This window comes from Andrographis paniculata, unplaced genomic scaffold, assembly GCF_009805555.1.
Source record: "Andrographis paniculata isolate CXL003 unplaced genomic scaffold, ASM980555v1 Contig71END, whole genome shotgun sequence".
Lineage (NCBI taxonomy): Eukaryota > Viridiplantae > Streptophyta > Magnoliopsida > Lamiales > Acanthaceae > Andrographis > Andrographis paniculata.
The window spans coordinates 5,915,459-5,936,595 of record NW_026137608.1 but is presented as its reverse complement, the minus strand read 5'-3'; the positions used below and the strand labels follow the sequence as shown (position 1 = coordinate 5,936,595).

The window sequence follows — 21,137 nt, the reverse complement described above, 5'->3', positions numbered from 1 at the left end:
CACTTCCAACAAACCCATGAACGTAGTATATAGTGCCAAAAAGAAGGAATTGATAGACTCCCTAAGAGAAGGAGACTGACATACATTATTTAGTCTTGATAGACTCGATCAAAACCGAAAGAAAAGGAACCACCATGGTTGAGCGCGAGAGAATAGGGATACGAATGAAGAAGCAAATTGTTCTATCGCAAAGAAACCGTGAGGGAGAGAAGTGAATGGATTTGGATTGGGGTCTTTTAATTTCAATCCGATCATGTCAGGTCAAATTCAGGTTGAATCGAAAACAAATTCTCCCTTATTTTTGGTCGACCATCATGATTGTTTTGGAGAACATACAAGAATAGAAAACATGATGACAATATTGCCTTTATAGTGCAACTTACCACTTAATTATTGCACACAAAACATATAAAAAATACATAGCAAATATATATGCAAACAAAATAAAAAACACCAAGTTGTAGCACATCCATTCTTTCAAAAGTTAACATATAACAAAATAATTAAACTTTAGCATAATTAATATCAACACAAGCATGCGATATAGAGTTGCAAATCGAAGACAAATTTCTTAATGGCAATATTAGATAATCACTCATTTCTCCACACTAGATCATTAGTAGAAAAATTATCTCTTAGTATAAACACGTTACTTACGACCTTATTCTCTATAGTTACATTCGCTTCATCACATTGTTGGTTTCTAAATTTTTTTTAGGATGTAAACATTGATTTATAACATGATTCTTGTTCCCACAATTATAATACTTCCTATTTTATACTTAGACTTTCCTTTCCATCTGCCCTTATTCTTTTAAGTTTCAAAGTTTTATAAATTATGTGATTTATTCATAGGCAACAAGACTTCATCAACTGTTTGTTTTTCTTTTTCATTAACCTGTAAATCTAGTTTACTATTTAATCAACTTATAACTGTTTTAAGAGTTTTATTATTTTTTGTCCCATAAGGGATGATCTAATGTTGTGGGGATGAACTTGTGATCGTAAGGTCATGAGTTTAAATTTCGACACCTCTAGATCTTGTCTACCACACATTGTTCGCTTAGTGTGACTTGTCTTGTCGGGCCTAATTTGCAGACTATTATATTCGGCCGGGGGTTTACCCAAAGCGCACCCGAAGGATAGCAGCTGCGAGTTTCTAAGTTATATATAAAAAAACGTTATATTATATCTACCATATTTAATAGCATATTTGACATTAGAAAAATATCCATGAATGACATTCAAGAGCACAATATGGATGTATTCATCAATGTCTTCAATTTGTTTAGTATCTTGAACAAATTCAGTAGAAATATCAAGATTTTCATCAATTGACTTAGTTAAATCAAGTTTTAATATAAAGAACTTTCACGTAGAAATAATTTATTCGGCAAAGACATTTTCATATAAATATATTTTCTAAGTTCTTCCCAGACTTCTTTTGCAAAATTATATTTTCCTACTTTTCTAATTACAAAGTCAGATAAATTCAATATTATCAATAAATATGCATGTTTATCTAACTCAATTTTCTATCCTTAGATAATAAACGATTAAAATCACCATGAATAGTTTTGGCAATTTTTTGTGTTACTAAGATACTTTTCTTATGTGTTTGTTTGGGGATTAGATTTTCAATTCACTATTCATCTCATTTAACCCCCAAAAACATCAAATCAAACACCTATTTTTTTATTTTTTATATTATACTAAAAATCAATTTTACATTCAAAACATCACATCAATATCTATTTATATCACATCATACAACTATTCAAATTCAAAATTTTTACTATTCAAATCTCAACTCAAAATCCAAACCCTTAAACAAACACACCCGAGTATATTGTTTCCAAATTAGAAAATCAATTTTGTCGTCAAAAGATACAATAGACACAGTTTCCATAATGCTCAAATATTAACGACAAAGATCACACAATTAGTCACACAAAAATATCACATAATTTATTAACTATCAGTGATCAACTATTAACTCGTTTTTAGAGCAAACAGTTACGTAATAGTAGTGTGAAATTAAGGTTCACATAATTTAATCATATAATCCAAGGCACAATTTAAAAGATTCGATCGCACAACCTGCTTCTAACCCGAAAGCTCTGATATCATTGTTGGGACTGGGTCAACTCAACTAGTACGATATCGTCCTATTTGCTCTGATCCCGGACGGATTTGTTTAGGAACTTTCTCCAAAAGACATCATTCTAGTAGAGTTTATGTAAGATTTAAAAAATTATAGATTTTTCTTCTAATATTCCAATGTAGAACTTGAATTTGTACAATAACAATCATTCTTTCAAACCAATGACCAACTTATGGGTCTTCCCTACCCACCTTGCACCCCGCCTATTACAAAGGAATTCACTGTCTGACCACAATGATCGAACGAATCAACGCCAGAAGTCAACAATATTACTACCGTTTTATAGATATTATTTAAAATAATATAATATATATTTTTTCCCTACCACAAAAAATCAATAATTATTAATTTTATGTAAAAATACAAAATGAAGAAAGCCATAATATAAGTCGATATTGCAAGCGATTTTAAAACCGACAGTTGGGAGAGTAAAGAAAAAGGAAATGTGAAATGAAATGATGAAGGGAAAAAGTGGGTTTGTATGCCCAAAGCCGAAAACAACAAAACGCGTAAAAGGTAAGTGAAAGCGTGCGTTGCGTTACCAAAAAGCGCACTTTCTAATCTATCTCACATTCATCATTTTTGCTTCTCTCTCACATTCACAAACCTCATTTTTCTTTTTACACCTTTTTCAGCTATTTTTTTTTATTTTTTTTATTTTTTAAAAAAGGCTAAGAATCTGCCAAAAGTTAATGGATTTGTTTTTTAAGGTTCGATATTGTTGGAATTTTGAAAATTTATGAAAATAATATGGCAGGATTTTTTTTAAAAAAGATAAATTTATTGTTGATAAATATATATATATATATGTAAACAAAAAACTTTAATATTATGTGTCTTTTTATTTTTTGTTATTTTTTAAAAATAAAATAATAATTTGATATAATATTTTATAAGAAAAAATAACTCAGTAAAAAGTGAAAATAATAATAATAAGGTAACCAATCATTTTTATCGTTTGCTTCCAATAATATGAAATTTATAATAATAATCATTTTAATGGAACTGGTCCATAATCTTAGGCTCTATTTAGATTTAGATAAAGGATATTTGATTTGATATATCCCTCGTTCAACTTTAAATAATACATTTGATTTGAAATAAAGTATAGAAGGTAGCAATGTTTAATTAATTAATTATAATAATAATAAAATATGATAGTATTTTATTAGTTGTTATGTAAATGATATTATTAGTAATTTTAATAAAAATTAATATATCTAATTAAAAAAATTTTAAAAAATATATTTAAATATAATTTGTTATGAGACAGTTTGTGTCATTAGTTCATATATGAAATAGAGACAAAAAGATAGATATGGTAAGTCAAAGTAATTTCAGATATATAGAAAAATATCTCATTCCATATCAGTGCAAAAGAAAATTAATTAGTTTGATTTTTTGAATCAACAAGGTGGCCGTAAAATCAGCTGTGGGACAACCATTGTTGGCAGTGAGCATATTTGAGAGACAAAATTTAAATAGAGAAAAATTATTATACTTCCACTCTATCTCCATGTTTTGAATTTTTGTTTTACATTTAAATTCGTTGGAGGAGTCGTTGGAGATCGGAATTATCGGAAATCCAACTAGAGGAGATGACCAGCTCTGAGTTGCCTTATTATCTGACAATTTTTTATACGCTTTTGTGACAACCAAAGCATGTGGAGTTATTTCAAGACTAGACATTGTTGATAAAATAAGTTGAAGGAGATTGTGGTTGTTTTTATTTTGTAATCAATATCGATTATAGTTGAACTACTCATAAATTGGGATATCCACGATATAGATTGATTTACAGTCGAGCTGAGTTAACAAATATATGTCTTATTTATTACTTTGAAGTTCTGTATATAATTCGTTGAAAAGTATTATTATTACTGTAAGTTAACCATGGCTTATGTTTTGATCTTCGAAAGAGATTTGATAGAACCCTTTTTTCCAACAAATACATGTAAAGAAACGAAACATTCCCAATTCACGAGCAAAATTGTAAATGTCTAGAATTATTTGGAATGATCAAATAATCATGAGATAATATAACGTAATATTTACTTTAGAATTATTTATATTTATGTTTATCTTAAAAGTTCTTAATTTAGAATATACCTAAATTTAAATAGCTACTAATTGAAGATAAAATCATTCGTTAAAGTGTTGTCATGTGATAATTTATGTTACATTTCGTTATTTAAATAGTTGTTGGATATTGAATTTTATAAGATAAAATAAAAAAAAAAAACCTAAATAGTTATAAATTTTTAAATAAAAAAATTGATAATAAGGCAATAATTACATGGAACACACACGTTTAAACAAACACCAAAATTAAACCTGAAGAAATATACATTTAAATATATTATTGGAGAATCTCATTTACGATTAAATAATTAATAGATGCATTAAATAGTTTGAACTTTTAACTGAAATGATCTTTTTGCATCCGATATATATATTTTTAAAGTTTGAAATAATAGATTTTCTAAAAATAGTAAATTTTATAAAATAGAGTACTTCCTCTGTCCCATTGGAAGAGTGATATTTATTTTGTTTTATTATATTGAATTGTAATAAAAAAATACAAAAATACCCCCGATAGTATTATGTAATATAAAAACAATGATATTTGTGTAATTAGGGGTGGAAATAGGCAAAGGTCAGACTTGACTTTGGCTAAATAGGTTTATCCTATTTTAAAAATATCTGAGCTAAACTTGGTCTGTTAACTTGAATTTTTTTTTAAAAAAACCTGAGTCTAGCCTTTAAAGTATATACAATTATTTAATATATATAAGTTAAAAATTTCTATTTTCTATAATAAATTTATAATTAAAATTATTTAATAAATATTATTATCAGATAGAAAATTATTTTTAATATATAATAATAAAAAATAATAATAATAAATAGGCCGGCTTGTTAATTTAAAAAGTTTTTTTTAAGCATAAGTCTGTTCTATTTAAATAAAAAAGCTTTAAATAGATCAGACCAGGTTAGACTTTAGCCCCTGTATTCACATCCCTATGTCTGTATAGTGTAAGTTGGAATGAGATTTATTTTATTAGGTAAGTAGTATAATTATTAAATTAAAAAATGATAATATTATTTTGGAACGAACGAAAATGAAGAATAATTATTTTCAATAATTAATAATATATTATTTTTTAAAAAAATTAAAAATAAAAAATGGTAAAAATGGTTATGCAAAGGGAGTCTAAAGATACGGAAGAGGCAGCGGCGCGGCTATTGGTGGATTTGTCCCATTGCCTTAGCGCGTCAAAAGTTGTAAATTGGTTTTTAATTTAAAGCCAAACATCACTTAATTATTAATACTACATTTATTATATGTTATGTATGTCCGATATCATTATTAACTAATTAATTATTAATTAATTACCTACTCACCTCACCCCCACGTTATACCACAGCGCGTGTCGTCGCGTCCTTTCACCACTTTATAACAATCTTTTCATTAAAAAGATTCCTGTTTGCTTTGTATGTTTGAAATTGATTTTTATTTATAAATAATATTTTTATACTATCTCCGTCCAATCAATTTATTCATTTATTTTTTTAAGTTAATATTTAAATATTAATTATTATATCAAAATATAGTACAAATTAAAGAAAAATAACAAAATTATTTTTATTGATGTTTTATAATATTTCATCGTCCTTTAAGAATCTATCCATTTTTTTCATTTTGGTCCATCCCATAACAAAGTATCAATTTCTTTTTTTAGTAATTGTACTATCTACCTAACAATACAAATACTCTTCCAATTTACATTATATTACACAAATGTCATTACTTTTATATCATAAAATACTAATAGAGTTAATTTAGTTTTTTACCTTTATTTTTATTTTATCTCAATATAATACTAATATTTTTAAAACTCCTTGAAAAAAATAAATAGATATATAGATATGAGACTAATGGAGTACTAATATAACGACATTTATAAAAAAAGTTATATAACTATAAAAATATTTTTATTGTTAAAAATAGTAACGTTAAATATAAATAGATAGAGATAATATAATATTTTATAAAAAATTATTATTATTCTTTTACACTACTAAAAATAGAATGAATAATTATTTGAAATAAAAGACAAACACGCCAAAGTTTGTTCATTTTGTAATTTTGATTTCTTTAAAAAATATGATAAAAAAATACAATACATATAATATATATTTTTATTCGTTTAAAAAACATATTCAAACACAAAAGTATTATCTTTTTATATTATCAATATAATTTTTGATTTTTATCATAAAAGATGCATTTATAAAAAAAATATTATTATAAATTCTTTATCAATATATTTTTATAAATTTGCGTTTTATTAATAAAAAATAAATAAAAGATATATATTTCTCATTTAAAAATATTTGCATACAAAATATTTTTATTGATATTTATTCATATCACATTTGATATTTAATATTTTATTATTATAAAAATTACAATATTTTCAAAATCCTTATATAAATAAAAAAAAGCTGTAATATTTCCTATGTCCAGAATATTATCCAAAAATTTCAGTTATATTTAATTTAAAATAATTTTAAAGTTTTAAACTTTATTTATATATATATATATATATTCCTTTATTTTTTTAAAAAAAGTGAATATAAATGATTTTAAAAATTATGAAAATTGTAACACATTAAATAGCGGACAAAAAATAGCAAATGAAAATCGGTTAAATCTATTATGAGTTTGTTTGGTTGTGTTCGGAGAATAATTAAGTTAAAATAATTTTAATGTAATATAAAGTAAAATTTAAAGTGATTTTTTAATGATTTTTTTTTTTAAAAAATATAAAAATATTAAATATAAAATAACTGTATTTTTAATATTATAAAGAAGGAATATAAATTAACAAAAACAAACAATTAAGAATACAACCATAAATTTCAATGTTATCGAAAAAACTTTGAATTGATTTCAGGTGACTAATAAAATTTTAAATTTAAATAACATATCAAATCAATCCATTGACAAAAATCATGTGGACATAAAAATGTTAAAGAGGTTAAAATCCTATTTAGTAGCAACACATCAAATATTAATTACTTATTGATGTTATTAAATTTCTTAGATAAGAAAATTAATTAACTTATTTATTAAACAAACAACATTCCAATATATTATTTTTTAAAAAATAATTTATTAAAAGGGGTTCTCATAAGTTTACTATTTACTCCATCCGTCTTATATCTATATATCCATTTATTTTTTGCACGGGGTTTTAGAAATATTATATTATATTGGAATGCAGTAGAAGTAAAGACAAAAATACTAAATTGCCCTTATTAGTATTGTATGATATAAATGTAATGACATTTGTGTAATATTTTGTAAAGTGGAAGAATATTTGTAATTTTAGGTAGATAGTACAGTTACTAAAAAATAAAATGGATAAATTGTTAATGACAAACGAAAATGGAAAAATAGATAGATTGTTAAGGACAGAAGAGAGAGAGAGTATTAAATTATACTCAATTTATTCCAACTTATTTTCTATAGTAAAAATAATTATAAATCAATATTGTACTAAAATATTATTTAATTTTTACAGAAATTATAAATATACTATTATGCATACAGGTAATTGAATATATTGTGTAGTGTGTGTGTTTAATTTTTATCATTTTCAACATGTATATTCTTAATAAAATTATACTCCATTTGTCTATGTTAATATTTACTTTTGTTGTGAAAATTAAAAAATACTACTCAATATTTAAATGATACTCCCTCCGTCCCACATAACTTGTCCTTTCTATTTTTGAAAATATAATTATGCACTTTAATCGCATTTTAAATTTTAAATTTTATAATTTTCTTAATTTTAATTAAACTATTTATTTATCTTAATCTTAATCTATAATTATTTTTCCTAATATACTTCTTAATTACTTACTAATTATACTTTACTTAAATTCCCGTGTCTACAGTAATACACCCATATTACATGAGACGGAAGGAGTACTTAGTAGTATTTTTGCATGTAAGATATATATATATATATATTGCATTTTTATTTTAGTTTAATGTAACTATATTTATATAATAAATGTAATCGTAATTCATAAAAGTATTGATAATTTGTAGCGGGAGTTTTATTTACTTAAAAAAAAAAAAAAGCAAATACAAAAAGTAAAATATGAATTTAAGTGGATGAAGAAATTTTTTCACAAAATATATAAAAAAATAACAAAAAAAAAATATTTTAATAATACTTTTAAATTTTCGATTATTAACAACAAATACTTCAAATTTTTCTAAAGCACTAAAAAAACACATCTAACATTTTTATACATTCGGGCTATTTGAGTAACTTCACTTACCATTATTATTATTATTTTAAAAAAATTAAATAGTCATTTTTTTTATCATTTATAATTTACCATTCAATTACCAATTTATTTTATATTCTTATTTATAGTTACTCAAATAATATTTTATATTTCACTGAATCCAAGGAATTTTTTATTTTTTATTTTGCATAAATTTATTCACAAATATATTAACATTATTTTTCACTTAAAAAATAAATCTTTTAGGACAATTTAGATAAAGATGAAAGGAATAATAATCGAACATACCTTAAAAAATCTGAAATCCAGAGCCAAACACGTCCTTACAACGCGTGGCAACACGCTCTCCGCGAAGAATGTAGGGCTGCACTTTGTCTTATATTTAATTTATAAAATAAATGCAACATGAAAAGTAGAGTCAATCCAAAATTCAAAATTTAAAATACATATCATTAAATAAAAAATTAAAAAATAAAAAACAAAATAAAAATAAAAAAAATTAAAAATAAAGTAGTAGTAACATTTACTAAGAAGCTCCTCATCACCTCCAATAAAGTCACATTTACCTTTCTATTTTTAATTAAATAGCGTAAAGGCATACTAATAATAAATCAAGAACTCCTTCACTTATCCAATGAAGTATTTTTTAAATTAATAAAAATTGCAGAAATTTTTGCAAGCCCAGAAAAAAAGTTCCCAAATCTCCATAAATTCCTCTTCTCATCCTTTCTGACACACCCTTTTCATTAAATAAATAAAAAAACAAAACTTTCAACTTTTTCATGCTGTAAATCCCCTAAATTTCACTGTTGAAAAATATATAATTTTATTTTTTGTATTTTTGTTTTTTTTTTTTTAAATAAGGGAAGTGAGTTGTGTGATGTACTTGCATTTTCAATTTAATTTTGCTTCCATATCCCTTTTGATAATTGTTTATGGTTTCTTTCCGAAAAAGCAAAATTAGGGAAAATTAAATTAATTTATTATGGATTTATGGCATCAGCGCTTACTTTTTTGACAATTTGTTTCTTGTGTTCATGTGGGAGTTGGAAGGAGGGAGGGGATATTTTTTGGGTGTATTCAATGGGAAAGAGACGGGGGTTTGTATATGTGTATGTGTTAATTGAGGGTTAGAGAGAGAAACAGAGAGATGGGTTTTTAGAGTGAGAAGCAAAATTGAGAGAGAGAGAGAGAGACAGAGAGATGATTGATTGAGGGGTGGTTGGTTGTGTGAAGGAGATGGTCTGATCTTTCGTTTTCTTGTTTCAGCTTTTTCTTGATCTCATATACTCTGCAACTAATTTGAGGTTTGGGATTGGAAACCCTAAGATCGGTTGATTTGGTTTTGTGCATTTGTCGAGCGATTGGGGGTTTTGATTTTGAAATTGATCTGGGGATTTTGATTTTCCCCCCTTTTGGTTGTTGAATTCGATTGGAATTCGAGAAAAAAACCACACTAGTCGATTATTGATTTGTCGATTGTCTCGCCGGAGAAGACGAAGTTAGGGGGAAGGAATATGAGAGCTGCTCTGAGTACGATTCAGCAGACTCTGACGCCGGAGGCGGCGAGCGTTCTGAACCACTCGATTGCGGAGGCGGCGCGTCGCAACCACGGCCAGACCACGCCGCTGCACGTGGCGGCGACGCTGCTTGCCTCGCCGTCGGGATTTCTCCGGCAGGCCTGCATCCGGTCGCACCCTAATTCCAGTCATCCCCTCCAGTGCCGCGCCCTCGAGCTCTGCTTCACCGTCGCCCTGGATCGCCTCCCCACCGCCCAATCCGCCACCGCGCCGGCGACGGAACCGCCGATCTCCAACGCCCTCCTCGCCGCCCTCAAGCGCGCCCAGGCCCACCAGCGCCGCGGCTGCCCTGAGCAGCAGCAGCAGCCCCTCCTCGCCGTCAAAGTCGAGCTCGAACAGCTGATTATCTCCATTCTCGACGATCCAAGCGTCAGCCGCGTCATGAGAGAGGCGAGCTTCTCCAGCCCCGCCGTCAAAGCCACCATAGAACAATCATTGAGCTCCTCAAACCCTAACCCTAACCCTAACCCTAACCCCCTTCTTCATCACCAATCCACTTTCGGATCTAATTTGGGCTCAATTGGACCTCGAGTCCTCTCCAATTCCGGCCAATTATCAATTCCGCCGCCTACGGTGGCGGCACCGTCCCCATCTCCGTCCATCCCCTTACCCAATCGAAACCCTTATCTAAATCCCCGCCTGCAACAAATTGGGAATAATCCAAAGATCGAAGAATCGAAGAAGCTGTTAGAGATAATGCTGAGAGCCAAGAAACGGAACCCAATTCTCGTCGGCGATTCGGACCCCACCGCCGTCGTGAAGGATTTCTTAAGAAAATTAGAGAACAAGGAATTGGGGGGAAGCTCTGAGCTTCTGAAGAATGTTCATATCATATCCATGGATAAAGGGGATTTATCTGACAAGAATCAGATTCCGGCTAGGATCTCCGATCTGTCGGAGACGATCGCCGATGGGATTCGGATTGGCGCCGTGGTTCTCGATTTGGGTGATTTGAAGTGGCTGGTGGAGCAGCCGAAGCCGCAGGTGGTTTCGGAGGCGGGCAGGGCGGCTGTAGTCGAAGTAATGAAGTTATTGTCTAGATTTGATGGCGGCGCCACCGGAGATGGCGGCAATAAGCTCTGGTTGATCGGCGCGGCCACGTGTGAGACTTATTTGAGATGCCAAGTTTACCATTCCACCATGGAAGCCGATTGGGATCTCCAAGCTTTGCCGGTCGCGCCGAGATCGCCGCTCGCCGGAGCTTTCCCTCGGTACGGTTACAGTTGTCGGAATTCAGTTGAAATAATTCTATGCTTTTGATTGGAATTTTGCATATTCATCTGATCGAATCTTTATTTGTTTTAATTTATATTTTGCATCATTATTTTTCATCAAAGATTCATAATTTTCCTGCAATTCCTAAAAAAGTTATATGAATTGTGCTGAATGATGATCGAATTGGAATTATTCAGAGGTATTTTATTCCCTTTTTAGACGTGGTTCCCTTTCGGACAACACATAAAAATAAAAAGGGGGCTTAAATTTTGATTCTTTCTTATCCTGTTCTTTTTGTGCCGTTTGCTTTGTCCGAATTATCGCAGGCTTGGGGCCGAGAGGCTTTTGAGCAATCCGGTCGAGTCGTCGTTTTTGAATCCGTTGAAGCCGGTGACGTCGACGCTTCCCGTCTTGTCGCTCTCCGAGAATTCGGATCCTTCTCAGAGGCCGTTGAACTTTTGCCCGCAATGCCACGAGAATTACCAGAAGGAACTTGCGAAGCTCTCGGCCATAGAGAAGTCGTTCTCCGACGCTAAACAGGACTCGTCTCGACCGACGTCGTTACCGCCGTGGCTGCAAAGCGCCAAACTCGACACTACCAATGCTGCTTCGCAGGTTTACATATTGATTTCGTGCTTTCGGGAGATTAAATCGATTGGAGGGCTGATGATGTTTTTGTTTTTTTCTTCGGTTTTCGACAGGGGAAGGATCAAGGGGTCCTTTCGAAGCAGAAGACTCAAGAGCTGCAGAAGAAATGGCGAGACACGTGCTTACATCTCCACCCGAATTTCCATCAAAATACTCGCCCGGGTCGACCCGGTCCGCCATCTCTGTCGATGACGAGTTTGTATAATCCGGCGTTGCTTTCGCACCCGCCTTTCCGGCCTAAGATGCCGACTTCGAAACCACTCGGAGAAGCTCTGCAATTGAACATGAATAGCGGCGGACGTACGGCGAAACCGCTCGGAGAAGCTCTTCAATTGAACATGAATACGGTCGAGAGAATGCGGAGTCCTCCGGGAAGCCCGGTGAAGACCGATCTTGTTCTCGGAATGAAAGGATCCGAAACCGTGCTCGACAAAACTACTACGGAAAATCAGGCAAAGGATTTCCTAGGATGTATTTCGTCCGAACCGCAGACGAAACTGATCGAAAAGTTCTCGAATGCTTTGGATGCCGATACGTACAAGAAACTCCTCAAGGGGCTCATGGAGAAGGCGTGGTGGCAGGCGGAGGCGGCTTCGGCGGTGGCTTCGGCGATTACGCGCTGCCGATTGGACAGCGGGAAGCGGCGCGGCGGAGGGTCGAGGGGCGATGTTTGGTTACTTTTCACCGGACCCGACCGTGTCGGGAAGAAGAAAATGGCTTCGGTGCTGGCTGAGCAAATATGCGGCACAAGTCCGGTGATCATTTGCTTGGGCCGGAGACGTGACGACGAAGAATCGGACATGAATTTCCGAGGCAAGACGGCGATCGACCGAATCGCAGAGGCGGTAAGAAGGAACCCTTTTTCGGTGATAATGCTAGAGGATATCGACGAAGCGGATGTGCTGGTGCGCGGGAGCATAAAGTCGGGAATCGAGCGAGGCAGGCTCACCGATTTCTACGGCCGCGAAGTGGGTCTCGGAAACGCGATATTCATCATCACCGGAGATTGGTCGACGACGAGCCCGGAAGCGTTACGGGACGGTCACTTTGTCGACGAGATGAAGCTCGCTGCCGTCGCGAACGGCGATTGGCAGTTGGGATTGATTGTGAGGGAGAAGAATGGCAAGCGGCGAGCTAGCTGGTTGAACAGCGGCGACGATAGGCCGTCGAAGGCTAGAAACGGACCGGTGTCGTCGGGGCTTTCGTTGGACCTAAATCTTGCGACGGGATACACCGAAGATGACAAGACGGACGGGTCTCACAACTCGAGCGATCTAACGGTCGACCACGAAGACGAACTCAGCCTCGTGAACCGGCATTTCTCGATAACGTCGGTCCCGCACGATCTCGTCAGCAGCGTGGACGAATCTATAGTGTTCAAGCCGGTCGAGTCGGGGTTCGTTAGGAACGAGATCAAGAAAACGATATCAGTGCGATTCTCGATGGCTGTCGACGACACCTTGTCGATCGAAGTGGAGGACGATGTCGTGGACAAGATCTTGGGCGGGTTATGGCACGACCGGACAAGTTTAGAAGAATGGATCGAGAATGTGTTGTCGCCGAGCTTCGACCAGGTCAAGACACAGCTGGCGTCGACGAGGGATCCGGGCGGGTCGGTCGTTCGACTCGTTGTCGAGTCGGAATCTTGCAGCCGTGGCAAGAGAAAGGACAATGCGGATTGGCTGCCGAGGAGCATCCTCGTATGATAGAAGACTGTAAACTCAAGTGATGAAGTTTGGTGAGGTGAAAGTGATATTTTTGGCTTCTTACGTGGTCGTTCTGTAAATACAGAAACTATTGGGCAGGGATTTTAGACAGGGTAGAAGAGAAGGGATTAAATTAGGAAAGAACAAAAACTTAAGTAAAATAAATAAATAAATATAGTATTATATATATGTGTAAGCACAGCGGTTATAAAGTGAGAGACGTTGACAGGTTAACTAATCTTCAACACTACTCACTTGTCTGTTTTATTTTTTTAATTTTTTTAATTTTTTTTTTATAGTAATTTGTTTTAATATAATGTGACCGTATCAAATTATTAATATTCACTGCCTCCGGTAATTAAGCATTCTTTTATTTTTGTGTGTTGATCTTGGATACTATTTTCTTTTTTCGGCTTTAGGAGTTTTATTTTTATTTTTTATGATTTTTTAATATTAATTATTAAATTAAAATGTAATACGAATTAAAAAAATTATAAAAATACTTTTCAATGAGTGTCTTATAGAAAAATATTTTTACATAAAATTATACAAATATAAGAATATTTTTAATATTAAATATAATGACGCAAAAGTAAATATGAACTTTAGAGGCGGACGAAGAGAGTATTAATTATTATATTAAAATGTATAATAAATAAAAGAAAAATAATGATTCTATTAGTATTTTATAATACTAATAGAATCGGGGTGAATAAAAGATGCAATAAACTTTTATATGTGGGGGTATTTTGGTCATTTTAGGTGTAATGGGAGTGGTTAGCTTTCCTGACTGAGTCAGTGCAAAAAGGTGTGGTGAATAAAGGAAGGTTCAGCAACGGTCGTACGAATCGGACGGTCAAAAAACAACTTTTTGCTTTGATTATTTTTGTCAACAATTAATAATAATAATATTAATATTAATAGTAATTAATAATTAAAAAAATAAATTAATTAATGTGGGCCCCAACATGGGTGCAGAAGTCACGTTTTTGCATGTGAGACGTGTCGCGTCCCTAAGAAGATGCGACTTTGATTAAAAGCGCACTTATTTAGTTTATGCTTTTACTATTTTGCCCCTCGTGTCTCTACCTGCATGATTTGGTTATCTCGTTGATCTTCATTATCCATTACAACTAACTGTCACAATTAATATATTAATTACGTTTTTTTTTAAAGATTTTTTTTTTCATTTATTTTTATAGAACAATAAGAATCACAAAATATTGGTTGTTGATAGGATTTTGCCTCGATTACACGTCAAAGAAATTATTTTATTTTTTTATTTTAAAAGAAAATCATGGAGATTTTATGAAATGTATTGTTTATTTTATGTGTTTAGAGATGAAAATATGAGTGTATGAGATTGTCAAGAATGATACGTATCTCTATGAATTTAAAGTGGTGTGTATTTCCAACTGCTTTGCTGATTTTGGACGAATTGGGACAACACATTTTTTATGTTACAATTATCTTCTATATATATATACCCCAAATATCTTGATGGTAGTATTTAGATTTTTTTTTATTTAAATAATTATTAAATTTGAATTTTATAACAATATATATATATATACGGGTTTGCTTGGTTTTAATTTGAAGTTGATTTTTTTGTTTTAAATTTTAATTTACATACTATTTAAATATAATATACTTCCTCCGTCATGAAAGTATAGTCTTATTGTGTTGAGCACGAGATTTAAGGAATATTTATATTATATTGGTAGTTGGTAAAGAGTAAGGATAAATGATTTTTTTTTGCCCTTGTGAGTATATTAGTGTAAAAAGTAGTGACGATTGTGTAATAATAATAAAAAAGTAAGGATAGTTTTATGGTGATATGATTATTTATGGAAATAAGATTATTTTTTTAGGACGGACAAAAATGATAAACAAAACTATTATATTGGGACGGAGGGAGTAGTTCAGTACTATAAGCTATGTTAATGTCTTCGTAACATCCAACATGTTTTGTAATCAGTTCAATAGAGATCTCATGTAGTTGAACTTTTATATATATATATATATATATATACATATAATGATCAATAATATAAGGGGGCGTTTGGAATGATAATTAATTCTCTTATTTGGTAAAATAAAGAATTTAGTTGAGAAATGTAAAAAAAAAATGAATGGATCGGCCAATAATAAATGATTAATCTGACAAAAGAAAGTTTTAGCGAGTGACAATTATGAAAAAATATTTCTGGTAATTTTTTTTAAAAAAAATTATAAATTATATACGATTGAATAATAAATTAAATATAATTTTTGTAAAACTGAAATAATATAATATAAAATATTATAAAAATTAAATAGTAAAAAAAATAAAAATAAAAATAAAAAAATATATATTGCAATATCATTTCTCTCCATTTTTTTAGAGATAAATAAAAATAGAGAAATAAAAACTATTTCTCTAACTCAAACATACAAGAGAAATAAATTCAGTATATAATCAAACACTTAACAAATTAAAATATACATATATTTAATTGTGTGTATAAATAGAAAATAGTTTATGCAATGACTAATATCTAGAGAATTTGATCACATACAACTTCACAAAAGTAACTTTTTTTTTATATATAAATTTTAAATAAATGATATAAATAGTACTCCATAATAATTCGTATATAAATTACACATATTTATAATTAAAAAATAAATGGCAAAAAAGTGTTTCGGATTAATAACAACTAATAATGTTTGTTTGGGGGTTTAGATTTTGAATTGAGATTTGAATAGTAAAAATTTTGAATTTGAATAGTTGTATGATGTGATATAAATATGTGTTGATGTGATGTTTTGAATGTAAAATTAATTTTTAGTATAATATAAAAAATAAAAAATAGGTGTTTAATTTGATGTTTTTGGGAAAAAAAAATTGAATGAATAGTGTAAATCCAATCCAATCGCCATAACAAACACACCCTATAACGTGTCAAATTGACTTGAAGATCTTCCCTTGCCTTATGGCCAAAGCCCAAAGTCAATGATTTTGGTATCCTTTGATTTTAAAAATAAAATTTAACTTAATAATTAATATTTTGAAAGAAATTATTGAATTCACTTTGTTGACATTGCATTTTTCATCTACACGATTTCTTATAAACATTATTTAAATATATATATATATACATATATTAACACATTATATATAATATATATTATTCATTTACAAAAATCAATTTATCAACATAAAATATTATTTTTTATATTATCAATACAATTTTTCATACTTAAAATAAAAAATAAATTCATCAATAAAACGCTAAGCGAACTAAGTGAATATTTTTACAATACATTTGAATACTATTATTTCCATTAAATATATGTTGTTTATTTTACTATTTTATATGTATTGTACGAAATAGTCATATATTATAATATGTATTGTATTTATATTATTTTAATGCAGTATATACTTTGTGCTATAAATTTATAATTTGCACTGAAACTGCTGTCATATATATATATATATGCATATATAGCACCAAGTAAATAATGTTTCTTTTAATAAGTTTGAAAAAATTTTAATTTGAATTTGATATTAAAATAATATTATATGATAAAATATTTTGTGATAGAAAAAAATATATTTTTTTAAAAAAACGTAGAATCCAAATAGTAGAAATCCGAACTATGGTGGCAAAAGAAACAAACCCATATATGTATTGCCTGTAACGCGTATGCTTGACTTGACATAAACAATAACAAACACACATATATATATATATAATAAATAAATTTGTGTCGACATATATGTAAGAAACAAACAAGCACCCTCTTAAATTCAATATTTCTCAACAGCCACAAATTAAATCAATAAAAACTTGGATATAAAAAAAAAAAAAAAAAAACCTTTCTCAAAAAAGGACAAATCCTTCGAACCTAGACACAACCATAACGAGAAACAATTCAAAAGCAAAATAAATACTACCAACAAGAAAATTGCAATAATTAATTTTATTTTTTCTTGCCAAAATCAACATGGACAAAAATGTTGCAATCTTTGCTACTCCACAAATTGTCAATAATTTGGCCCATTGCCTATTAACTCATCCATGTGTTTCCATTTATTACATACATACTTGAGTTGCCCCACTCGACCAAGTTGGTTACGACTCGCTATAAATACATACACGCATATGTGTATATATATTAATGTCGCGCCCGAATACGCGCACTTTTTCTATCCTTAGCGCCGCTTTGTGAAAAGGGTTCCGGGTTTTTCGTGTCGACAAGAACTATTAATGGCCATTTTGTTAACTAGTTACATACGTTATTATTGAAAATTATATATTTTTTTGTATGTATTTTTCTTTTTTTTTTTTTAATCCGTAAAAAGTGTTTTTATTTTATTTTTTGTATTTTGTAAAGAAAATAGGAATACTTTTGGTGGATGAAGAAAGTATATTATTTGACGAAAAAAATGCTTTTGAAAGTACTATAAATGTATTGTAAAGTAATATAATGTATTGATATGTTTAATTGTTATTTTGAATAAGAAGATATTTTGTTATTTGTATAAGAATCATATCTATTAAATTATATAATGGATAATTTAATATGGATGATTCAAAATGATAAATTAGTAGATCCATTACTAGCCATATATATATACATCCACTATTCATTTTGTAATATAATTATATATAAAAATTATATTCAATAACTTGTTCTACATGTATGATTGTGTGTGTATATATATAACTTTTAAACAAAAAAGAAAAAAAAAAAAAAAAACACACACACACATTCAAGTGTATACCCCTTTCTGTAGTATAAGAAGAGTTTTATTTTTCCCATAAAAAAAAAAGTTTTATTTTCTATTTTTGTCTATTACAAAATAAGGTATTATTTTCTAAATTAATAATTGTACTGTCTACCAAATATAATAAATATATTTACTATTTATAATACGTTACACAAATATCATTACACAATATTAATAGGAATATATATTTTTTAATTACAAATCAATACTCCCTCCGTTCCATATCTATATATCGATTTGCTTTTTGCACAGAATTTTAGAAATATTAGTATTATATTCGGATAAAGTAGAAATAAAGGTAAAAAAACTAAATTAACCCTATTAGTATTGTATGATATAAAGGTAATGTTAGGTAGATAATACAATCACTAAAAAGGAAATTGATACTTTGTTATGGGACGAACCAAAATGAAAAAATGAATAAATTGTTAAGGGACGAAAGGAGTATAATATTAATATTAAAAATTATACGTGCAAAAAAGGTAAATGTTGTTCCGAATATATATTTTCTAGGCCATAACACAATATCACATTGATATTGGTAAATGTTGTTCCGAATATATATTTTCTAGGCCATAACACAATATCACATTGATATTTATTACATTTCAAATTTGTGCATTGTTGCATCGATTATATAGATTGATTATTGACAATGTTGATGTAAATTATTATTATTATTATTATTATTATTATTATTATTATTATTATTATCATTATAATAAGGGATGATGCCAAAGAAGATCAAGTCAACCATAACTACTTAAAATATTGGTAACACATGTGTGCCTACAAATTTATAAATAAATTTTCTTTTATTGCAAATAAATGAATTAATAGAGCTTATATAACTTTTATGCGTAATTATTATTATTATTATTATTATTATTATTATTATTATTATTATTATTATTATTATTCTATGTAATTTGTGAATAATTTAATGGGCAAGTTTCCAATCAAATCAATTCATAAAATAAAAATATACAATTGAATATTATATATAATACATGGACAAATTAAATAGGTAGGACCTAAAATTATTAGAAATACAAAAATAAATAAAAACCAGCCATCCATCCCCACTATTATTAATAAATACATCTCTATCTACTTCAAAAATATTCATTTTCTTTTATTTATTTATTTATTTATTTATTTGTCTTTGATGTTTAAATTAATGTAATAATATTGATATATGTATTGTTAGAAAAAATAAATAAATCTATTTTTATAAATAATCAATCGTAATACTTGCATAGTGCAAAAATTAAAAATAATTGTCAAGTAAACCAATCGTATTTAAACAATAAAAAATGATAAAACGAATAACTTTAGAACAGATTGAGACAATATTTTATGGCTACTTTTCAGCTTACTGATTGTCTTATTATTTAATTGATGCATATTACAAAAAGGTTGAATTTCAATAAATTATTTCAATATAACTACAAAATCATCTATAAAAAAATTATAATTGATTTAATTTATTAACTTTATATGTAACATACATTCGTACATTGCAAATTATTATATTATTCTTTATATTTTTTTAATAATATTTATTATTCTAAATATATATACAGCTCATCGTAGAGATACGGCGAAGACGTGTCGGAACTTTACAACTAATGCAGTAGTTGTCTTGTCCCGGTCTACTATTTTTGCAATTAATGTTTCTTTAGCATCTTGCTCCTAATCTTACACTTATTTACGAAATTGCACCCCAACTTTTGGAAATATCAATGCTGCCGGTGATATTCTTTCTGGGCTTTGTGGGTCGAGTTGGGCCCAAATCGTAAATCATTTTGGCTTCTTAAATTTTTAAAATTTATCATATTATGTGTATTTTATTTATATAAATATTATTTTTATTAAATTAATATATGAAGTCAAAATCCAAACCCCAAAACAAACACACCAATGTGTCTTTATATAATATATTGTATTACATCTGTCCGACTCTAAAGTGTCTCATTTACTTTTTGCATGTTGATCTTTGAATATTAATTATTATATTAAAACATAATACAAATTAAGAAAAAAAATTACAAAAATACTTCAATTAGTGTCTTTTAATACTAATAGAAGAGATTTGTACAAAAAAAAATTATACAAATATAAAAATATTTTTAATGTTAAGTATAGTGATGCAAAAAATAAATTTGACGAAGATAATATGTCTTTATATGATGAATTATCTATCATATTTTGTCAAGTTATGTATTGTCTGTGCTTATATTATATATCGTCAGCATAGTAACTATTACTATAATATTAAGTTGATAGCTTCTTATTAATTTGTCTTCTCGAAAAATATTATTGTAGCGAACATATTACTCCCGTCGTTCCATAACAAAGTATCCATTTTTCTATTTTAGTCCGTCCCATAAAAAAGTATCTATTTCCTTTTTTTTTAGTAACTGTACTATCTACCTAACATTACAAATACCTTTACAACTTACAATATATTACACAAATGTCATTACATTTGTATCACACATACTAACAAGGTTATTTTAGTCATTTCAACTTTATTCCTATTATATCCCAATATAATACTAATATACCTAAAACTACGCGTAAAAAGTAATTGGATACTTATTAATGGGACGGAGGGAGTATTTAATTTACGTACTTTGTTTGTATATTTTCATACTTATATATATATTCCAATTGTATATTTTCACACTTATATATATATATATTCC

At 29.3% G+C, this 21,137-nt stretch overlaps 1 protein-coding gene across 1 annotated transcript; it reads left to right on the top strand.

Annotated features, from left to right (window-relative positions):
* The first annotated feature begins 9,537 nt into the window (after window positions 1-9,537).
* Window positions 9,538-14,019, top strand: LOC127264749 (protein SUPPRESSOR OF MAX2 1-like). Its single transcript, XM_051294255.1, has 3 exons — window positions 9,538-11,288; window positions 11,619-11,907; window positions 11,994-14,019. The coding sequence occupies exons 1-3, from the start codon at window positions 10,015-10,017 to the stop codon at window positions 13,644-13,646; spliced, it is 3,216 nt and encodes a 1,071-aa protein (XP_051150212.1). The 5' UTR covers window positions 9,538-10,014; the 3' UTR covers window positions 13,647-14,019.
* The last annotated feature ends 7,118 nt before the right edge of the window (window positions 14,020-21,137 follow it).